The sequence below is a fragment of the Zootoca vivipara genome, chromosome 7, assembly GCF_965207765.1.
Source record: "Zootoca vivipara chromosome 7, rZooViv2.hap1.1, whole genome shotgun sequence".
In the NCBI taxonomy this organism is placed as follows: Eukaryota; Metazoa; Chordata; class Lepidosauria; order Squamata; family Lacertidae; genus Zootoca; species Zootoca vivipara.
Window position 1 is genome coordinate 90,046,789 of NC_142590.1, and position 24,204 is coordinate 90,070,992.

The 24,204-nt window shown below is 42.0% G+C and overlaps 1 protein-coding gene across 3 annotated transcripts in view; it reads right to left on the reverse strand.

Moving 5' to 3' along the window:
* Positions 1 to 24,204, reverse strand: part of DNAJC5 (DnaJ heat shock protein family (Hsp40) member C5) — a 53,129-nt gene that overhangs the window by 7,304 nt on the left and 21,621 nt on the right. For 2 of the 3 annotated variants that reach the window (XM_035121646.3, XM_088674752.1), the window contains exons 2-5: positions 23,766 to 23,856; positions 6,966 to 7,083; positions 3,224 to 3,437; positions 964 to 1,135 (exon numbers count right to left, since the gene is read on the reverse strand). In XM_035121646.3, coding sequence (XP_034977537.1) covers positions 964 to 1,135; positions 3,224 to 3,437; positions 6,966 to 7,072 — 493 coding nt within the window. In that variant the 5' untranslated portion in view covers positions 7,073 to 7,083; positions 23,766 to 23,856. Of the gene's footprint in view, positions 1 to 963; positions 1,136 to 3,223; positions 3,438 to 6,965; positions 7,084 to 23,660; positions 23,857 to 24,204 lie in introns of all 3 variants that reach the window. The other variant, XM_088674753.1, reaches the window with a different exon arrangement.

Genomic DNA, 24,204 nt, shown 5'->3' on the forward strand with positions numbered 1-24,204 from the left:
AACAGGGAAATTTGCTGACTTAAGATTTCTGTGCAGCCGTTAATTTTATAAAAGTTCCTCCTTCTTAAGATGCTGGTTTGCTTCATTATTTTTCCATCAGTTTCAGTTAAACAGACAGAAGGGTTGTATTTAATTAATTGTTTCAACACCATATTCTTAGTTCTTGGTGTCCATTCAGTGAGTAATATGCAAGGTAGGGGAAATTCCTCCATAAACTGCTAACTGTGTCAACAAATGTTATCTTTGCCTTTCCTCTTAAGGCTACACCAACTAGCTTCAAAAGAAGCATACCCACTGGGTGCCTTTAGACCATCGTTCCATGAATAGGACTGCAAAGATGAAGGGAAGCACTCTCCAGTTTCTGCCATCAAGCCGGGAGTCAAGAGCCACTGGACGTTTGCACTCTCTGCCTCCTATAGCAAGGAGACCTACCAGCCTGGCCAAACCCATGGATCAGAGAAGGAGCAGCTTGCAAGAAGCTTGCCTTTCCCTCTCCCTGCCAGAAAGAACCCCTGGGTGCAACTGCCACAAGCCCTGGAACTGCAGAAGTGAGAAGCAGCACACTCTGGCCCCCAACCACCAGAAAGGGGACAAAGGGGGTGCCCGGCTGTGTGTGTGTGTGTGTGTGTGTGTGTGTTTGCAATTTGTGTATAGGTATTATGAGCTGGCTCAAGGGCCATTCCACTGAAAGGAAAGTTATAAAATCTTCTAAATGATATGAGCAACTAATTTGCTCACCTCTTCACCATCTTGTACATGAGCAAACCTCGGTTTCATTCAGGGAAATATTTAGGAATCTCCATGAAGCCAGGTCTTCAGAAAGAAAACACATTTGCTTTTTAGGGACCTCCTGGTAAGCTTCAGTTGAAGCTACACCTCCTCCCCCTCCTTTTCCTTTCTCTACTCTGCCCTGTGATTTTGAGACATTCCATGAGTGGCTGACCTGGAGAGAAGAAGACTTACCCCTCTCATCTGACTGTAGCTGTGCCTCCAAGTCTTCAGGGGAGACATAGTATTCCTGCTCTTCACCTTCAGGGGGTTTCGGTTTACACTTTCCACAGCAACAGTTACAGCAACAGCAGAGACAGCAACAGCAGTAGCAGCCCGTGATGAGTCCACAGAATACAAACAGCGCCTGCACGGAGGAAGAGAGAAAGTGTCTCCAACCGGCGCCTCTGCGACGAATGCCAACTTAACTTAGATCTCATGCTTGGGATATCAGCAGCAGAAAAACAGCGTATTGAACTTAAAAAGCTTGCACCCTCCTGTAGCAGAAAATCTAAAATGGGAAGGGAACCTCTCAGACAAAGGTTTGCCTCGTCATAATCACATATGATGGTCTCATGAAAAACTGCCCATGTGTTGTACAACCGCAAGTTACTATGTCTTGAGGTGAAGCAAAGGCCAACCCCTCTGCTCTAGCACTCCCAAGCACTGCTGTAGTTTATGCTATTGCAGTTGATGGACTGTCCCAGCCTATGGCTTCTCATCAATTACTGTGGGTGGAATTCAACCATGGGCTCTTCCAATCATTCTGTCTGCACAAGTACTGCCAGGTGGAACAACTCCATGTTGTGTTCTGGAGCTTCTCCCAGCTCCACAGAGCCAACTCTGGGAGCGCAGGGCATGCAGAAGTAAGAAAGGGAAGGAAGCCCATTGCAGAAGTCCTTCTGCAGACTGATTAGTTGAATCCCACCCTGTATTCCCCCAAAATGCAAGCCAATACATCCAAAATATGCCCCAAGAAGCACTTAGAAGCCCAGCTACTGCATAAAATAAATAAAATAAAACATGCCTGATTTGTACAAAAATTACAAGAAAGCTAATCATTTCAAAACTGTTTCAGTTTGCCACTCAGTTATCTGCTCCATGGCGCTCAAAAGCTTCTCTCTCACGAAAAAGTAGTCAGGAGAAAGCAGGAAAAGAAAATATCCCAATGGGTGATTCATCAAAACAGGAAACCAACACATTCAGAAAGCAAGTTAAGAGACTTCAAGGACTGACATCACATGACACACTGAGCTTTTAATTGATAAAAGACCACACACCCTTTTTGTACTGTGAACTTGAGTCAAAACAATCTTCTTTCAAACCACAAGGAACCTACAAAAGCATTCCAGGACTTTCAAGAGATACAGTGGTGCCTCGCTAGACAAAATTAATTCGTTCCACGGGTCTTTTCTTATAGCGAAAAATTCGTCTAGCGAATCCCATAGGAATGCACTGAATTTTTATTTATTTATTTTTTTGCCCATAGGAACGCATTAATTGAATTTCAATGCATTCCTATGGGAAACCGCGATTCGCTAGAGGAATTTTTCATAAAAAGCATTCGTCTAGCGAGGTAACCTCCGCTCGAAAAATCCTTTCGTTAAGTGGAAATTTCGTTAAGCAGGGCATTCGTTAAGCGAGGCACCACTGTAATGCTTCGGAGACTGCTGCTTGTGGAATATTTCTAAATCAGTTGCCATTTTAAGCCAGAATCCATATTTTTAAATGGATGCACTTAAACTTTTAATCATGACTGGACACCACAGCCAAAAATTTATGACAGTACTATCTTTAAAAAGGAGCATTCTGCTTTTTTCCCTCATACAGGAGGCCATGTCTCTTCCATATAGAATAATAGAATTGCAGAGCTGGAAGGGACCCCCAGGGTCATGGAGTTCAGCCCCCTGCAATGCAGGAATAAACTAAACAGAAATATGTCTGCCACAACAGCACATGCACATCATCTAAAAACAAGAACAGCAACGTCTCTTGCTTCTGAAACGTTTTTACCCATACACAAATCTGAGCAATAGATTATATGAGTTTTGTTTAATTAATTAATGGAGTTCTATAATAGGTTGCACCCCTAGGGCATCAGAAAGAACTTTCTGGCCGTAAGAGCTGTTTGACAGTGGAACGAATTCCCTGAGAAACTGGCACTGTATAGACCCTCCTTCCCTGGAGGTTTTTAAGCAGAGGTTGTATGGTCAACTGTCAAGGTTTCTTTGGTTGTGATACCTACACTGCAGGGGGTTGGACAAGATGACCCTCAAGGTCCCCGCCAACTCCACAATTCTGTGATTCAATGATTATCTTGAAAAACTAACATACCTACTGGGGAGGCAGCAGAATCGCTCAAGGTTCCTAGAAACTGTTGAAACGTCATCCTGTATGGGATTATTACTGTGCTACACAAAGAACATGTTCAGAGGAGAATCTGTCTGTTGCTTACCTTTGCCCACCAGCTGGATAGCACAAAGTACGTGTTCACGTTCTCCTCTCCAAACTGCTCTGCTACATACAGACCCAAGGAGCCATACTTATCATAAATATTTCGTTTTGTAGCATCAGTTAATATCGCGTGTGCATTGTTGATTTCTTTAAATTTCTCTGCAGCTTCTGGATTATCTGGGTTCTTATCAGGGTGATATTTTAACGCAAGTTTCCTGTGGAAAGAAGAAACCACAGAAGAACATGACAAGCCTTCTGGATCAGGGCAAAGGTCCATCTAGTCTAGCATCTTGTTCTCACACTTCTCATAGTGGTTAACCAAATGCCTATAGGAAACACACAAGCAGTATCTGGGTACAGCAGAACTCTACCCCTCCTGTGGTTTCCAGCAACTGGCATTCAGAAACATACTGATTCAGATAGTGGAGGCAGAGCACAGACATCCTGGTTAGCAGCTATTAATAGCCTGATTAATAGCCTCCTTGAATTTGTCTAATCCTCTTTTAAAGTTCCAAGTTGGTGGCCATCGTTGTCCCTTGTGGGAGCAAATTCCATAGAAGAAGAAGAAGAAGAAGAGTTTGGATTTGATATCCCGCTTTATCACTACCCGAAGGAGTCTCAAAGCGGCTAACAATCTCCTTTCCCCTCCTCCCCCACAACAGACACCCTGTGAGGTGGGTGGGGCTGAGAGACTTCAGAGAAGTGTGACTAGCCCAAGGTCACCCAGCAGCTGCATGTGGAGGAGCGGAGACGCGAACCCGGTTCCCCAGATTACGAGTCTGCCGCTCTTAACCACTACACCACACTGGCTCTCATAGTTTAACTATGTGATGTGCGGAGAAGTACTTTGTTTGGTATGTCCTGAATCTTCCAAAATCCCGTTTCATTGGGTATCAATAAATTCTAGTGTTAAGAGGCGGGGGGGGATCTCTACCCACTTTCTCCATGCCATGCGTAATTTTATAAACTTCTAACATGTTCCCCCTTACTCACTCTTTCTCTAAACTAAAAAGACCTTACAGGGGTGGAGGAGGACTCAAACAAGTTGCATGCTCTGCTTCCATCAAGGCATCTCCGAGTTGGGATACTGAGGTTCAGCAAACCTTCACTTGTCATGGGATAGAGATAGTTGACCTGGAAGTCCTGTCTGTAAGGGCTGGTGGGGGAAGTGGGGGAGGACAGTGCTGTCTGCTCCCTGCCTTTATTCCACAAGGTGCCTTAAAGCCCCACCTCCTTTGGGGGCCTCTTCACGCTTCTGGGTGTACCTTGTTTTCATTTTTTTAAAAAAGTAAGGTATGAACGTATCTGACGCGAGTCTCATGTGGGTGCTCTTGCTGGGGGCAGAATCTGAGAACTGAGTGCAGCAACTCCCAGGCTGAGGGATGTTTGCAGTTGGTGGCAGACCTGGGTCTACTTTGTGCCACTTGCAAAGCCTGGCTCTGGGTTTGGGAGGGAAATTATGTTTTTACCTGGTATCCCACAGCCATGAACTCAAAAAGGTTGAAAACCTCTGCCCTTGGCCATTTTGGTTGCCTTTCTCTGAACCTTTTCCAACGCTACAAAATTCTTTTTGAGGTGAAGCAACCAGAACTATACACAGTATCCCAAGTGTGGCCGCACCATAGATTTGTATGATGGCATCAGTTTTGTGTTCAATTCCTTTCTTAATGTTCCCTAGAATGGAATTCACCTTTTTCTTAGCTGCCGCACAATATGAAATGCAGATGGGACTTACTCCCAAACATGTACAGGACTACAACCCAAATCTACTCCTCCTAATATTTTCTGCAGCAGTTTCCGACACTGCCAAATTTTTACAGCATACAGCTGATCAAGTCAAAAAGAGCAAAATTGTTTGTACCCAGATTTAGTCAGTAATGGCAGAAAGCATCCAACATAGTCAATGTAGGGGTGGTTTATATGAAGAGCAAAAGCCCATTAGAAAACTACAAATAGCTGCAACTCTGGAAAGGCTGACAATTTCTGCACATAAATATCCTGCAAAGAGCTCCATGTCTCAAAAGTCACATGAGAGAGATACAACTTCAAGCAGATGTTTGCCCAAAGCAGAGAACTGCAGTTGCCGGTTGACTCTTCCACTTCAGGAGGAACAAAAGACTAATATTTCCAGACAGATGCACAGCTATCCATTTACAGTGAGGAATAATACAACATTTTTCAAAGAAAGGGAAGATTCACTGTGGTACTGAACATAGGAAGCTGCATTATATTGATGGTACAACGAAAGCTAACATAAATTTCCACAAATTTCTGTTCACAAAAGAATACCTGTAGCCAGAATCTCCACACATCTCCTATTGTTTGCTTCTGCTCTTAGAAATAGTGGGAATACAATTAAAGTTTATTATTTGGAACCCATCGTTTCCACCCTGTTAGTGCAAACTCAGGAAAAGTAGCTTGCTCTCACTAAATCACTTACCATCGTGAAAAGGTTTACTGCTGACCCCTAGTGTAAAATTCAGTTCATTGCAGTTTATCACTAGTATGCCCCCTGAACTCACCTCTGGGCTCATCCTCACTTCCCTTTCTTTGTCCTGAGATTTCTTGTTCTTCTCATGATTTCAAGACACGGGTCCGGGAGATTTTCATTTTGGCCTGCTGCTTTCCCCAGGAAAAAAAACATTGTTTACTGCTGAATCGAAATATATGTCAATCTGCAGAAAACTCAATTGACGTTTGTTCCAATTCAGCAGTAAACTGTGGTTTTCCCTGGGAAAAGCAGAGTAAAGAAGAAAGAAACCTCTCAAACTGATGCCTAGAAGACTACTGCTGGTTCACCAGCACATCTATTTAGCCTATGGACTTTTATCTTCCACTGTTCCCAAAAAGTTTTAAAGCAAGAGCATCAAAAGTTTTGATTTTTTAAAAAAATGTGATTAAAAGTTTGGTGTGAAAAGCAGACTGATCTCTACAGCTAAGATTTATTCCCAAGACAAGACCCATCACTGAGTCACTGGACTTTCTTTTTCCATTGCTGCCCAGTAAAATAGCTGTGATGAAGACACAACTTTATAAAAGCAACATTATGTGGACTGACAAGAAAATTGTAGATCATGATTCAAGCCTTATTATGTTCCAAACTTTAGGAGAGATTTTATTTCTCAGTGGCATGACTTATGACTGAAAAAGCTGAAGTTCTGAAAATATAAGTGAACAAATCTCAGGTTCTACTTATCTCAAAATCATCACACGATACAACTAGAGCAAACAGTGTACTATGTAAAGGGGGTACATATAGATATCTTCTACTCAACTACAGTGGAACCTCGGTTTACAAATGCGATCGGTTCCACGGAGGCGTTTGTAAACGGAGGCATTCGCTCCCCGAAGGCACGCTTCTGCGCATGGGCGAAGCACCGAGCGCTTCTGCGCGCACACACGCTGCGCAGATCGCATCTGCGCATCCAACGCTGCGGAACCCGGATGTAAACACTTCTGGGTTCGCGGCATTCGTAAACGGGACTGTTTGTAAACCGAGGTACCACTGTACTTTGAACAAGGAAGTTGGGTTAGATTCCTATTACCATGTTTTGTGTGGGGTTTTTTCAGAGAGAAACCATAGTTATCTATGTTTCAGATAACCCAAGAGATAAACAGAATCATCTCACTTGCAGTGTTTAGCATCTCCGAGGTAGCAGAAACTTATGGAGGTGATAATCATGAGGCAAGCTGGCTGTGTTAGAATGTATGCTATGTTTAGAGCGAGCTCTTAGCCTTCTTACCTGTATGACTTTTTAATATCATCTGAGGTGGCGTTCTTGTCCAGTCCTAGAACATGGTACAATGATTCCCCAGACGTAGACAATGAGCGTTGCCTCTGGTCTCCCATCTTGAGCTAACCTGGGGAGAGAAGAGTTTAGGATAAAAATCATAATTGGGCCGAGTGCTGGATTTCACACTAGGTGGTGTACCAGGGTTCATAGCCCTGCTCAGCCATGAAACTCACTTGGTGCCCTTGGGGAAATCACCATCTCCCAGCCTGACCAAACTCACAAGAGTGTTGAGAGTAACTGTCGGGAAAACCCATATATGCCACTCTAAGCTTCCAGAAGGAAGGGCGTGACACAAAGAAGATGAAATTGGTTTATAATCTCAAGCTTCTTCCAACCCCCTTTTTTGTAGACAGTAACTTAAGAAAAACACCTAACATCTCTGAAGATATGACTATGCCCAGTTCGCACGTAACACTACGCCAAACTGTGGCTAAGCATTGACAAGCAAACACGCCGGGACTTAAGAACAAAAACCACTACCCACAGTTTTGCTGCTGTTGCTCTACACCAGTATTTCCCAACCTTGGGCCTCCAGCTGTTTTTGGACTACAATTCCCATCATTCCTGACCACTGGTCTTGCTAGCTAGGGATGATGGGAGTTGTAGTCCAAAAACAGCTGGCGGCCCAAGGTTGGGAAACGCTGCTCTACACAGAGCTAAGTCATGGTTTGGTTAAGCAGTTTGTTTGAACCTGACTTGTGGTTTTTCTCCCCCAAACAAACCATGAGTGGCAAGCCAAGGGCAAACTTTACTTTCACCTCATGGCTTGTCTGAAGTGAGACAACCCACGAAACCAGGTTAGGACACGGCACTAAGCCAAACCATGACTTAATTCCTAGTAACACAGCAGCAGCAGAAATGGGGGAGCAGCAAAGTGGCACCAATTTGAACAGGCTTGCTTGTTCACACTTAGCCACGGTGTGTGATCCGGTCTACTACTTCTTTGACTCCTGCACTACTTGAGGAGCAAAAATCCCACATCACAGTTTGTAATTGCTGTTTATGTATAGCCAATAACCTCCCATCAATACTCTGCACAACAAAGGGGTCACAGAAAACTCTCGCAGAACATAAGCAATATGTTTTTGGCAACCATTAGAATCCAAGCAACACTTCACAATCTAGCTTTAGATGCAAATTACCGTATTTTACGGACCATAACACGCACCGGACCATACCACACACCTAGTTTTTAGAGGAGGAAAACAAGAAAAAAATTTTTTCTGGTTTTCCTCCTCTAAAAGGCTGGGAGGCGGCAGCAACAGCAGCAGCACAATTTCGACCGCTTCTCTCAACCCTCAGCTGCTGGCTTTCGGGCTGATGCTGCCTCCCCCTTGTCGCTGTCGGTGAAGGGGGAGGAGCTGCCAGCTCTCCAGGGGCAAGCCCGTTTGCCCCCCTCCTTGGGAGAGCCGGTGGCAGCACCAGAGCCCCGAAAGGAGCGCGCTGATGCCGCTGCTGGCTCTCCAGGGGCAAGCCCGTCTGCCCCTCCTGACGCCGCTCGCAAAAGCGGAGCGCGGCGGCGGCGGTGGGGGAGAGAGGAACGAGCAGCTCTTCCTCCTCAGAAGCCGCTCCCAGCGCGCTCCGCTTTTGCAAGCGGCGGCGGGTGGCTTCAGAGGAGGAAGAGCTTCTCGTTCCTCTCCCGCCCCAACTGCATTTTCATTTTGAGAATCCACTTCTGTCCATACTTCTCATGGTCTCAAACATTTCTCTTCTCTCAAAGACTTAGAGCCATAGCGTCTCAACCAACCTATATTCATGGAACACCCCGACAAATACCCCAATAATAATAATAATAATAATAATAATAATAATAATAATAATAATAATTTATTATTTATACCCCGCCCATCTGGCTGGGTTTCCCCAGCCACTCTTGACAGCTTCCAACAGAAAAACAAAATACAATAATCTATTAAACATTAAAAGCCTCCCTAAACAGGGCTGTCTTCAGATGTCTTCTAAAAATCTGGTAGCTGTTTTTCTCTTTGACATCTGATGGGAGGGCGTTCCACAGGGTGGGCGCCACTACCGAGAAGGCCCTCTGCCTGGTTCCCTGCAACTTAGCTTCTCGCAACTTAAATCGCTCCTTTCTGCACCTTCTTCCTCTCAGCCATGATTAGTGACACAGAAGGGGGGAGGATCACTCCTTTATTTTCCCAGGGGAAACTTTCCATTTTATAAGTTCATCAGTTGAACCACAAATAGATTATAGGCAAGCTTAGCAGCTTTACTAAAAACAAGTAAATAGGGCATCAAAAATTGTTCCAATACAAATTACACCTCAGTGTGCAGAGGAATATTTTCCAGAAAATCCATGTCTCTGACCATATAATAATGATTAATTATTTCAGTGTTGGATAACCAGTATTATGTGCAATGTTCTAAAGATGGACATAATTATAATCGTATATAATAGCAAAGAGCAATTAAGAAAAGGAAATGCTCAATGCTTTTGAAAGGTATCTTTTTCTTTCAAACAGCACTGAGGGTTTGACTTAAGTTTGCCAGACTATAGCACGGGTCACATGGCACCCAGATAAAGAACTCCAGTTCACAGAATATGTTGGAGCCAGAAGGCATCCTGAGCAAGTTTGCAGATGACACCAAATTGGGAGGGGTGGCTAACACCCCAGAGGACAGGATCACACTTCAGAATGACCTTAACAGATTAGACAACTGGGCCAAAGCAAACAAGATGAATTTTAACAAGGAGAAATTTAAAGTACTACACTTGGGCAAAAAAAAATGAAAGGCACAAATACAGGATGGGAGACACCTGGCTTGAGAGCAGTACATGTGAAAAGGATCTAGGAGTCTTGGTAGACCACAAACTTGACATGAGTCAGCAGTGTGGTGCAGCAGCTAAAAAAGCCAATGCAATTCTGGGCTGCATCAATAGGAGTATAGCATCTAGATCAAGGGAAGTAATAGTACCACTGTATTCTGCTCTGGTCAGACCTCACCTGGAGTACTGTGTCCAGTTCTGGGCACCACAGTTCAAGAAGGATACTGACAAGCTGGAACGTGTCCAGAAGAGGGCAACCAAAATGGTCAAAGGCCTGGAAACGATGCCTTATGAGGAACGGCTTAGGGAGCTGGGTATGTTTAGCCTGGAGAAGAGAAGGTTAAGGGGTGATATGATAGCCATGTTCAAATATATTAAAGGATGTCATATAGAGGAGGGAGAAAGGTTGTTTTCTGCTGCTCCAGAGAAGCGGACACGGAGCAACGGATTCAAACTACAAGAAAGAAAATTCCACCTAAACATTAGGAAGAACTTCCTGACAGTAAGAGCTGTTCGGCAGTGGAATTTGCTGCCAAGGAGTGTGGTGGAGTCTCCTTCTTTGGAGGTCTTTAAGCAGAGGCTTAACAGCCATCTGTCAGGAATGCTTTGATGGTGTTTCCTGCTTGGCAGGGGGTTGGACTGGATGGCCCTTGTGGTCTCTTCCAACTCTATGATTCTATGATTCTATGAAGGCAAATCGGAAACCAGGTAGAAGCTGCTCCATGGGCAATTACTTTAAAAACTAGAATAAAAATCTTACTTTAGAGTGAGGCAAATAAGTTCCTGTTGAGACACAGTGTGAAACACGTGAAGCCTCGATGCCATCTGGTAAGGCAATAATTAGAATATATTTTAAGCACCACTTTTCAGGAGCCTGTATTATATGACAACCAAAACAGATGTCAAAGATTTAAGCACGCAGGATCCAAATGGTTAAAGGGCAACAAAACCCTCAAACATTGTTCATGTTCTCAGGTAAGAGAAGAAGCATCAGGCGGCTCAAGGCTCCAAAACTCACAGCAGACCAAGAAGTCTGTCAGGCATGTTAATAAGAGTCTGAAAAGCAAACTCAAATTCTGCGGAAACCATCGGACATTTCGAGCTGTTCCATTTGGCTGGGACGCATTCCACAGGTTTAGAAGTGCAATACGGGATTGTCACCTGACTCTGCACAAAAAAGATAATTCTTCTTACAACCTCAAGGTAATAAATGACAACGTCCTCCCGCCATCCACAACGCAACACTCATAGTTCTTACACCTTCCATGACAATAAACCTGAGGACAGAAGCCAGATATAACAATTTCTACAGATTCTATCGTAGACTCCTTTAGCACTTCACAGATAAATTAACCTCTTTCCTGACCTCTTTGCTATCCAGTTACAAAACTAACTTGATACTGAGCTGGATCTTCATGCTGCCGCGCCAGCTGCATTTAGACACAATGCTCACCAAATGTTAGCATTGTCTTTCTCAACCTGATGCACTCCAGATGTTTTTTAGACTACAACTCTCAAAAGGCCTCGCCCGCGTGACTCTGTGCTAGCTGTGCTTGATGATGATGATGATGATGTGACCCGCCCATCTCACTGGGTTGCCTTTGTCTGAACTTCAGGTAAGTTCTTTTAATTTTGTCTGCCCTTTTGGTGTGGATTCTCTCTCCCCACCCCATATTTAATTTTATTATATTACAGTACTGTTTCTGGTATTTTATCATTGATCACGGGAGGGGGGGGGCTTTTTAGGGCCAAGAAGTGAAGCATAAACTCTCTCTCTCTCATATATATATATGTGTGTGTGTGTGTGTACCGTATGTATGTATCATGTATACCATGTGTGTACACACACACACACACACACACACACACACACACACACACACACACCACCCATATGCCTCCTAAAGTGGCAATAAGACCAACAATTGTACCTCTGCAATGGATATTTCTTACAGGCCCCAAATTCTCGGAAACATACGGTAACTTTCTTTCATTGTTCTTTTTGGCTGCTGAAATGCTGCAAAGTTCCACTTATTATTTCTATACCACCCTTCATTCATAGATCTCAGGGTGGTTTACAGCATAAAAATACAAGTTAAAAACACAAAACTCATAATAAAACAAAACAAAACAAAAAACCCCACCCCCCTCTGATGCTTTTACCTTCTGAGAATGAGCTTTTAAATCATTTATGATCAGGAATCTGCAGATTTGGGAAATGCTATGTTAAAACATAGATCAAACCTATCCATTCTGAAGGAAATCAGCCCCGAGTGCTCCCTGGAAGGACAGATCCTGAAGCTGAGGCCTCAATACTTTGGCCACCTCATGAGAAGAGAAGACTCCCTGGAAAAGACCCTGATGTTGGGAAAGATGGAGGGCACAAGGAGAAGGGGACGACAGAGGACGAGATGGTTGGACAGTGTTCTCGAAGCTACGAAAATGAGTTTGACCAAACTGCGGGAGGCAGTGCAAGACAGAAGTGCCTGGCGTGCTCTGGTCCATGGGGTCATGAAGAGTCGGACACGACTAAACGACAACAATGGTGAAACATTCCAAAGCATGATTGAAATGCAAAATGATTCTCAGCTACCTTTTTTTACTACCCACATGACTGGCAGTACATAAAAGAAAGCACTTCTTTATGCAGCACAGTTAAACTCTGGAACTTGCTCCCACAGGAGGCACCAACTTCAGGGAGGAGAGGGCTATCAAAAGATACTAGCATGTCGTTGGGGATCCTGCCATCTTCCATTCTGTGGACATGACCAAGCAAGTGTAGACATCGGTGAGACAGAACATGCTGGGAGAGCACATCTTTGTTTGAAACCCTATCCTGCCATGTGATGCTCCAAACCTTCCTGACACAGTACATGTGGAAGGCGTTGAGGCATTGCTCCTGGCAGGTGCAAGCTGCCTACGTCTCACCACCATAAAATAGCATGCTCAACATGCAAGCCTGGTAGACCTTCATCTTGGCATTGGTCATTAGCATCACATACTCCCGTACCCTTCTGGAGGGGCAAGCCACTGTCATAGCTGACTTGCCAGATGGACAAAATCATTTACCGGCTCCCAGTGGAGCCCAGTGGAAGGCTGCAAAAGGCCATGGTTTGCATCTCAAACATTGGACAGCGGGAAGACCATTCCCAAAGCATCACTTGAAAGTGGGGCATCTGGACTGTTTCATATAAAAGAAGGCAGGTATCACGGACTCAGACTGCTTAGGGCCTTAAAGGTTGAAGTTAGCACTTCAGAGTGAGCCCAGAAGTAAATTGGTAGCCAGCACAGTTGAAAGAGCACCAATGTGATGTGATCAATATGAACGTTGTTCTCTTATGGTTCCATGAACGTTAATGCTTAAAACTACAGTAACCCAAGAATCCAGTTACAGTAATACCTTGATGACAAGCACAATGTTATCAACATTCACAGGATGTAATTCAGCCTTTGGAGGCATTATTAGTAAAAAGGCAAATTGCTTTACACAGGGACTTTAAAAAAATCCTATGCTTGGGTTTTCTCCTCGGTTCACATTTTAACGTACAAACCCCCTCAAAATCAAGCCCAACACAACAATGCCGCTAACAAAACGAAGAGCTGCCATTCTTCAGCAGCAGACACGTTGGGAAAAGACAGGCTTCTGGCTATTTTTGGATTAGGTCATTTCAGCTAGCCCACACTAGATTAAATAGGCCTTTGGAGGAGGTATTTTTAAAGCACGTGGCTCTCAGCCAGCTTAACTCTCTCTCTCTCTCTCTCTCTCTCGTGGCACGGGCCTATCTATTTTCAACAAAAGATGCTTATAAAAACAAAGCAAAACTGAGCATTATTTGGTTCTCAAAGCTGGCTCTTCAAAAGAACTAGATGCATTGCATACCAGAGGCAAATCATGCTCCCATCCTGGTGGTGGGTAAAGAAATTTAGCGGGGTGTGTGAGTGTGACAAGTAAATAAGACTTGCAACAGCTAGAATAAAAAAGCAGACATTTTGCAAATCCCCCCCCCCAAAGCCATGTTAAGATGGGGGAAGCTATGTGACTCAGTGGGCATAATGATCCCAGCTGTAAGGATGGTTTGCATATATGCCTGAAATCCACTTCTGCAAATACAGCAGACCCACTGAAACAAGGGCATCTGGGTTTAATTTATGAGCTCGGAGTGCACCCACCGAAATCAATGGACATGACTATCTTCAGTTCATTGATTTCAAGTACTCTATGACTTTCTTAGATACAAACCAGAAAATCCCAATACATTCACATTTAATGCTAGATTTCATTTGCACTGCAGCTACATTGTGCTTTGAGAGCTCTGGCTGAGGTGCCTTATAGTATTTAAATTAAGCAGTTATGCCTTGAGCTCCAAGGCCCAAATGCAACGCAGGATGAAAACACAGAGCTGCATCAGCATGAAATTCCCTGCATGTTCATCTGAGATTAACTGAAATTCAGAAACCAAATTATTTCCCTCGTTGGATGGCACTGAGAGTCCTCTTTACACTTTAACATTTTCAGTGTTGTGTAAGGTGGACAAAGTATTTTGATGGGTGCTTGCAAAAGTACAGTAGCTGGAACTGAATTTGGCATCTTAAGGATATCAATATTAAGATTTTAAAAATGAAGTTTCTGGCTCTCATGCCAGTAAAGAGAACATGAGAATATGTGGGAGATACCTGAGAAAATTTTACTACTAAACAATTAATTAGCACTAAGAATATCCTTTGTATTGAACAGAACATGGCACAATGGGTCAGTACATCTGATCTTAGATCTTATGTGATGATGATCAGATGTACTGATCAGCCCAAGATCTATAAAGTACAGTGGGATAAATTATGGAGATCAACTATGAGATTTACAGCCTGTACTGGAATCAAAGAAAACATGATGAAGTTAGTGTATAGGTGGCACTTGACACCAGAAAAGATGGCAAAGATCTTTAAAACAGAATCGAAGGAATGTTAAAGTGTCAGGAGAAAGTCGGCAGTTATTTTCATTGTTGGTGGGAGTGTACAAATATTTATACATTTTGGAACGAGATATATGAGAATTTGAAAAGGATGTTAAAAATTACATTTGAAAAGAAACCTGAGTATTTCTTATTAAGTTTGATCCCAGAAAATATACCAGAAGATAGGAAAATTATTTTTTTGTATGCCGGCACAGCAGCGAGACTACACATAGCTCAAAATTGGAAAGGGGAGGAAACACCAATAATCCAAGAGTGGCAGATCAAATTACTGTAGTAGAATTTATGAATTTGGCAAAGATGACAGCGGCAATTAGGAATATACCAAAACAAAGATCGAAAGCTGAATGGAAGTATGTGGAAGATTATTTTTTAAAAAGAAGGTATAAAAATGGAGTTAGTGATTTGTTTTGATTAAGAGGGCACATGAGAATACGTATATATAGAAAGGTGAATTAATTAGTTTTATATTCCAAATTTTTAAGAGGTAAAGCAAGTTACATGTATATATTAAGGGAAATGATGTACTAACGATTGGAAGTCAATTTTAAGTTATATTGTATAGGTTTTTATGTTTTTATTCTATAGATTTCTGTTTCGGGATTTGCTTTAATTCGTTGATTTGTTTATTTTGCCCAATAGGTATAAATTAATTTGGTTTAATTTATGTATTGTTTTACGTTGGGTGGCTTAAGTTTGAATTTATGTTGTTATATTTGTTTTTGTATTTTTTAAAAAATCTGAATAAAGTAAGTTAAAATTTTAAATTAAAAAAATGGGTCAGTACATCTGGCTGTTAACTAGAAGGTTGGTGGTCTGAACCCACCCAAGGGACTGCTGTGGGCAAGATCCTGCATTCCAACTCTGCAATTCTATGATTCTAAGCACTGAGCACCCACAAGGATTTTTGAGAAAGTTATAGAAGAGTCCTATCCCTTCCTTGTTTCTCAATTGGTAGACTTGGTTTCCATTAAAAAGCAGTCCTAGTTTCTGGATAAAATCTTTCCCCTTGCAGTTGTTTTCTATAGATTATTAATATCAGCAGTCATACTGCAAAATATTTTCAACTTGTCACATGATGCTAATCTGACAAATCTAGCTACCTACTTTAGTCAATCTGACAGGGATACTTTAGAACAGGCATCCCCAAACTTTGGCCCTCCAGATGTTTTAGACTATAATTCCCATCTTCCCCGACCACTGGTCCTGTTAGCTAGGGATCATGGGAGTTGTAGGCCAAAACATCTGGAGGGCCGCAGTTTGGGGATGCCTGCTTTAAAATCTAGACTCTTTCAGTTTGGGACAGCAGTTAAATAGGAAGGTCCAACAACGTAGGCTTATACCAGCATTGCTCAGAGGATTTCTCAATGCATGAAAGCTATCTTAAAGGTAAAGGGACCCCTGACCATTAGGTCCAGTCATGACCGACTCTGGGGTTGCGGCGCTCATCTCGCATTATTGACTGAGGAAGCCGGCATACAGCTTCCAGGTCATGTGGCCAACAGGACTAAGCCACTTCTGGCGAACCAGAGAAACACACGGAAACGCCGTTTACCTTCCTGCTATAGTGGTACCTATTTATCTACTTGCACTTGACGTGCTTTCGAACTGCTAGGTTGGCAGGAGCAGGGACCGAGCAACGGGAGCTCACCCCATCGCGGGGATTCGAACTGCCGACCTTCTGATTGGCAAGCCTTAGGCTCTGTGGTTTAACCCACAGCGCAACCCGCGTCCTGAAAGCTATCTTACCCCATTAGCAAATGTAACCTGGAGAAGCAACACATATCTCAACACAGCTGCTCTCATGATTCGGCAGATAGTGGACAGATTGGCATATAACACCCTGGTCTGTTTAACCCAAAGTGTGGCTTGTTTGATTCTCTAAACCCAGCCTCACCAGTTTTCTTCTGCAAATCTCTGCCTTGCTACAAACTATAAACTTCCAGAACCCCAAATCTACAAACAAACATTTCGTTTTAGCCTCATTCTGCTTTGAACCTGATGGTCTTGCATTCAAAAATAAAGTTAGGTGCCAGAATGGAAGCAAAACTAATTTAAATGTGAGATGACAAAAGAGTTTCCATATAATGGAAAACCTACAAGTTCGCTTTTCACAGGTAATGGAATATCTAATGTGTACAGATTTTATATTCTGGAGAACAACCATATCACTATCTTTTCCACAGATTCAGCCCTTTTGGGGAGCCCTATTTCATGGGTCCCACTTATGTTCTGTACCTTTAAAGAGCATGCCTTGCTACACACTCACCAGCCATCTGTTATGCATTCGAGGCAGGGAGGGTTCCCTTGAAGTGGTTTCTCTCCATAGGCTATGAAGAAAGGTAATCTCCTGGATTAAAACAGCATCACTCTTAACTGTCTAAATACCAAGCACTAAGGGTTTATAGTTAGTACTATTGCAGGGGGGGGGGTGAGGGGAACAGACATGCACATATGTCTGCTCCACATTTCTTCATTACTTTCATTGTTTTCATGTATCTTAACCAATGTTTAAGTGTATCATGTCAGACTTAATTTAGATTAACACACGTCTTTGCGCATTGAGTCACTACAGTGACTCAGAGTCCCTCCTTTATCAGTGAACATCTGTGCCTTCATTTTAACACCCAGCCTCATGGTGGAATCACTGCACAATGCAAGCTAATTTGGTCGCTGGGGGGGGGGGAGTACAAAGCTGTCAGTCTTGTTTTCATGCGGCCCCCCCTCAGGAAAATAAGAAGGGGGGCTATTCAAACTAACAATCCAACACCTTCAAAATCTCTGATATATATTAGTATCAGCACCAACATATAACTCTGTAAGGAAACTGCAAGGTACATATGCTTTGTCATTTACAATAGCCCTCCTTTTACAGCCGATTTTAAGAGTATTCCCCATGTCTAACTAAACAAACTGAAGCGGCTTAATAGGAGTGACTGATCCCAAGTTGCTTACTCTGCCTTGGCAATGAAAATACATCTCTGAAGCCAGCAAGCTGACAAACTTCATTAGTCTTCTAAAGTGCTACGGTGAAAGAACGCCAAATATGCCCCAATTGTGAACATTCTAATGATCAGCCTCTATGTGCAGCTTGTACAGCACATGAGGAGGTTTTCAAAGAGCCTGATCAACTTCTTCCTCTGAATTCGCAAAGCCAATTGACCAGGCCCACTTCTAGAACACCTACATGCTGACATGAAATTAAGCAATGGATTGAAATCTTCAGCCACTGGGATCTTCAATATAGAGTCAATGTAGTATAGTGTTAGAATGTTGGGCTAGGACCTGGGAGACCAGGGTTCAAATCCCTGCTCAGCTACAATGCGCACTGGGTGACTTTGGGCCAGTAACTGGGGAGGGGGACAGCTCCTTAGAGAAAAATGTGGGCTATAAATGCAGTAAAAAATAATTATTTAATATCTCTTTATTCCAAATGCATCAATTCTTGGGCTATGGTCCAATTTCAAAGCTGTCCAGTAACATCTCCCTACCCTTTTGCACAAATGTGTGGCCTGAGACTAGCGACCTCCTTAGCTTTATGGACAGGTGCATATATGGCACAAAGCCCCCCCAAGCTGATGTTATTTTAGTGCATTGTGTACCAGGCTTGCCCACTTAGTATGACCGAATCCTACAAAACTGATAGTGTGGTGCATCAACTGAATTCCATCCAGGATTATCAGTTTGCAAATCAGCTCCATTTATTTATTTATTTATTTGGTCCACTGGCAGCAGTTTTATCACCTGTATGTTATTTTTATATTGCTTTTATGCTATGCACTTTCTCTTTTCTGTACGCCACTTTGGTATTTTCTAGTAGCACATGGCTTTGAAATCTTTAAAATACAATTAATCTTTTGAGACCTTCTTTTCAACATGGCCTTATAGGACTTGGCATTTTGCATGTTGCCAACTCTCACCCTCCTGCAACATCAAAATATCTACCACCCACCTGCCCAAGTCCCTTGTCTTCCAGCAGTAGCCAGCACTAGATCTGCAGAGACACACAAGCCCATTCCACAATGCATTTTCGGATCCTGCATGAGGCTTTGTTCACAAGAGATGCACACTCATTTGATGATAAGAATACAAACCTACGTGAAATCAATGAACTTCAATTCAATGACCATCCTCAACATTGCCAACTGCTAAGAAGCGTGTTGGGTGAAACACTTCCTTTCTTATGAAGCTGAATGACCTCTCAACTACTTAATGGGAGCTCTGATATCACAATGAATTGGTTGACATCACAAAATGGAACAAGCAACAGAAGAGCCAAAGAAATTTTGAAGGAGCACTGAACATCGGTGGCTGCAAAGGAGAGGCAGCACAACTGAAGCTCAGAAGTGATGAAGCCCCAGCAAGACTATAGGGCTGAAGGCTATGACACGGACCACGTGGAAAGGAACCACAGAAACAAAAGGCAAAGATTGGCTGGAGATGACAGTGCCAAAAGGTTAGTACCGCAATCCCAGAATGAGTGTGACAACTAAAATGGAGAAGTACCCACAACTGACATTGGTTTGTCAGTGATGGGGGAGAGAGAGAAAAGGGCAGGTGTAGAGTGAGCAGGATAGCTAGCTAGCAATGGGAGGGGAAGTAGCTAAAGACCAAAGATATGGGAACTGGCCAGGGAAGAATAGCTGACTAATGATAGGGGTGGGGAGATAGAAAAGTAGCAAGGAAGACAGTAAATCAACTGTGGGGCTCATATGGCATCGGGAGGAGGTCAGATACAAGGAGGGTCAGTGCTTTTTTCTGGGGGGACGCAGGGGTAAGCATACCCCTAAATATTTTGTGAATCTAAGTTTGGCCTCTTTGAGGGGCAGTATTTCAATATGAGTAGGAAAATGAGAGTACCACTAAACATCTTTTTTGGGGGGGGGAGCACTGGGAAAGACTATTATGAAGGGAATGAAATGGGTAGTTGTGAAAGGGCTACCTTGGTTGGAAGCCATGGCTCAGTGGCCCAGCACATGACTGGCATGCATAAAAGACATAGGCTGAGTACCCAGCATTTTCAATTAAGCAACCACCATGAATAGGGTCAAAACCAGGGTGGATTTTATTTAAATCTAACTGATTTAAATCACGATTTAAATCACTAGTCAGTAAGGCTTGATTTAAATCATAGTTTTCTACATAAAGACTAATTCTTGCTCGTATAACTTTAATATGCAAGTAGATGAAGATTTTTAGAATAACAACTTTTCATATTAGTTTTTTTATCCCCAGTTTAATAGGTTAATCATTCATATTTGGACAACTTTACTGTTGTACTTAGGAAGGAGAAAAATAACCATTACCTTAATAATAACAATTTAAATAGATTTATTCAACTGAAACAATAACATTACAGCATATGTTATTTGCTTAAACAAACAACCATGTTTGTTAACTAATTTGGCTAAACAAAAACAAAATATATATATTTTAAGAAACTTAGACTGTCAGCCCAGCCTACACATGAAAAACTTAAACACTGTCTACTCCAAACAATCAGAAAAATATTGTTTCTATTCTGTTCAGTGAACTTCAGCACTGAAGGGGTTGTTTCTGTATTCATAGGTTTGTAGAACAATAGGATTAAGGTCTTTTTCTCAACTCTGTTCATGTTATAACATTTTTGCTGTAAAGAAGAGGCATGTGATTTCTGTTGAGTCAAATTCAGTTTTGAGAACTGCAAAAGTAAACCAAGCATCTGTGATAATATCTTGTAGGCAGAGAAACTGCCCAATAATCTTACAAAAACCTCTGGAAGAGCATGACATTGTAAATGGATTAATGGAATTTATTTACCCCAAAAATTAAACATATACAACCTTATTCTACATAATTAAAAAACTAATCTTTATTTCATGATGGAACAACCTTTGGATGGTAATATATTTTGCTCGAAAAGCATTTTATTTAAAAAATATCTGATTTAAATAAAAAATCCGATTTAAATCAAAAAAATCTGATTTTTTATTTTTTTAAAAAAAATAATAATTGATTTTTATCCCCCTGGTCAAAACAGATCTCTCTGCCTAAGGCCTTGAGAGCCTGCTAATTTATTTTATTTGATGTATTAAATTTCTATACCACCCTTCATCCGAGGATTACAGGGTGGTATACAATATGGAAACACACACAAAAAAAACCCATTAAGTAGTAGCAAAGTAAAAACTGCAGCCCACCCCCACAGCAGATTGCACTGGATTAGATCAATTGGGAGAAATGAATCAGAGTAAGGCAGAATCATGTGTTCCTACAAAAAGAGGAGCGACCAAAATGCAATAGATGGAAACAAGCAATGGGAACAGGTGGTTGGCAGATGGAGATTAATAATGATGGGAAGGTGGCCTGCATGAAAGCTATGGGGCCTGGCAAGCTCTGTCCTATGTCCTTGAGGTGCTTCAAGTGCCTTGACAGCTCAGCAGTAGCCTCAGCATTCCCTTGTACCGTTCTCTTCCCGACCACCAAAGCTGGAGAAGAGGATAATCCCCACCCTCTATCTCCAAGGGTGGAAGGAAGGCTGGGGTTCATTACACTCATCTGAGTGTGATGGAACATTTGCCACAGCAAGCAGAACTGCTGGCCTATACTTGCTGGAAAGGTTGTGAGACTGAAGGGGATTCCGTTCTCACCTCTCAAAGTAATAGCTTTGTTAATTTCTGCTGGTATAGCATATTCTTATAAAATGCCAATGCCTTTTAAAATGCTAGCATCCCTTGTGGCTCATTTTGTAGCTACACTCATAAATAGCAGCACACTAATCTCTGGTATACAGAAGTATGCTGTATGAAGCGCTCCCTGTAAGTGCACAGGTGGCTATGAATAAGAAGCCAGCAAAGAAAAGTAGGTGCTCCACCAGCCAGGAATTATTCCTAGGGGGAAACGGCTCCCAGCCCCAAATCAACCATGTCAGAAGGTATGCCTGATTACCCTTACAGAGGGATCACCAAGGGCACACAGGTATGGCACACTTCCCAGTTTAGCACAACAGCGCTGCAACAAATCCTTTAAAAAGGAGTGCAGGACAACCCCATGCCAGCTCTGAAATAGTCCACAGAGGTCCCAGATGCCCGCATTCGAGATAACAGGTAAAAGGCCAGTGCAGTTTCGAAGTCAATCCCTTGTGGATTGCATGGGACAGATGTGCATTAGACCTCCCTGAAATCATTTATGCAGACATAGCTAAAAGATAGCCACATCTGCTGATCCACGGCTGGTGGGGGCTTGAGTTAATGGAGAAAAAGAGCCCAGAGTTCAAGTGATGAGGAAACCCAAGCATCTAAAGGACTATGCTAATCAATGGTAAACTAGGAGGGACCCTGACTTCATTAGACTGTTATTTTGATGTCTATTAGTTAGTTGTGCATGTCACTCTCTATTGCTCTATCACTCTTGAGAACTTAGATGCCAATGCAGCATACCACCTTCTACCCTTCAAAACTAGCTTTGGCACTCCATTACACATTTCTCAAACTGCATGCATGACAACTAGTTGTGGAAACAAGGGATGAGTCTTGCACACCAGCACCTGTTAAATTCTGGGCATTCAAAGGTTATTGTTCCAGAACTCAGGTCACATTAGATCTCAGAACTCTTTAGTTTTATTTAGTTATGGAAGTTTTTAATGACTGATGTTTTAATGTATTTTTAATCTTTTGTTGGAAGCCGCCCAGAGTGCCTGGGGAAACCCAGCCAGATGGGCGGGGTATCTTTATTATTTATTTATTTCATCATCATCATCATCATCATCTTTCTATTTAAAACCTGGTGATGCTAAATTCTCGAGAATAATCTGGATTAATTAGAATATTATACCATTCAATGGCACTGCCAAAACCAGTTACTGGCACTAAATAATAATATAGAAACGTCAACTGTTTAAATCAAGGCCACCTCACATGCTGTTATACATAACTGTATAGGCCTAGGTACTTTAAATGTATAAAGCATTAAAGCTACTTTTTGTTATATATATATATATCACACTGTCTGGCCCAGGGTATAGAATTGCTAAGAATAAGGTCACTCCAAAATAGGGGAGGAAAAGCTATTACATATAGTTGAAATACATACGAATTCAAATGTTCATCAAATTAAATGAATAGCATTTTTAAAACTAAAAAAAAAATGTTTTCTGTAGCTCACAATTCAGAACTGCCAATGGTGAATGACACAATGCCCAGTAATGTAACTGGATTGTTTTTAAAAACAAAACAGTATTCATTACTTACACTGGCAATATCACAGCTTAACTTATTATTTACTAGATTTTTAAAATGTGGGTTGTAAAACTGGTTCTTACATTAGAATTTACAGTTTGTGGAGAATACTGTCCAAAGAATTTTCTAGCGGAGAATATTATCAAGAATATTCTCATTCTCAAGAATATTCTCCGGAGAATATTCTCACCTCACATCACTATTAAAACCTAACTTTCCAATGCACATCTTGGAATTGTAATATACCCTTTTACTGCTCCTTTGAGGAACAAGAGCTCTCTGGCAATGCAACTCAATCTCTTATGTAAAACTGTAGTTGCCCACCCTGAACTTTTGAAACAGGGATGGCTACAGGAATGAAATTAAAAGGGTTGTTTCTCTTTCAGTCAATATTTAATCAATAAAATGACTCAATAATATGACAGATTACTAACTATTGTTTTTTCCCCAACCTGTAGTGCCAGTGCAGGATCAAACATACAGTCTACCAGCTTAATGTTAATTAAGAATAAAAGTTAAAATCTGGCAACTTTCAAGCGTAGCTCAACTCATGTACAATATCCTTTATAAGGCTAATCCAAGATGCAGTCCTTGCAACTAGTGCTAACTAGAAAGAATTCTCATCCTCCACTTCTACCAACTCCCACAAAGCAATGATGGAATCGCTCTCTACCTGCTGCATTTGAAGGGAACCAAACTGCTTTCTGCTCCTGCCACATCATCTGCCAGAGAGCTGAGATTTTCAAACTCTTAACAGAGGTTAAGAGGCTTCACTTGCCTTAACAAATCCGTCCTTATGAAACAGCCGAGCTAGATCCTAGATGTGGGATCCCAAAAATTCAGCCTTCAGGTTCCAGAACAGGATTCTCCTAAGGACAAAGCACAGGTAAACAACAATATATCAGATTGCTAATATTACACTGTGTATTGGGAGAACAGAGGAGGGGCAGAGAACATTTAACAATGTCAAATGTTTATAATAACACTAATCTAAATCTTTCTTGCTTAATAATAACTGATTTAAATGATCCAGAAGACAGTTTTATTACTTTACTCATTGACAGAAAAATATAATCTCCAACAACTGCAGTTTGCATAGCTGATACATGCAAATTTCTACAGGCAACTGGGAATGATGGGTGACTTGGACTTCCCATTTATGTGAAGCCTCTTACAGCACTAGAATTCGATATGGTCAGTGCCTCCAAGACAGACAA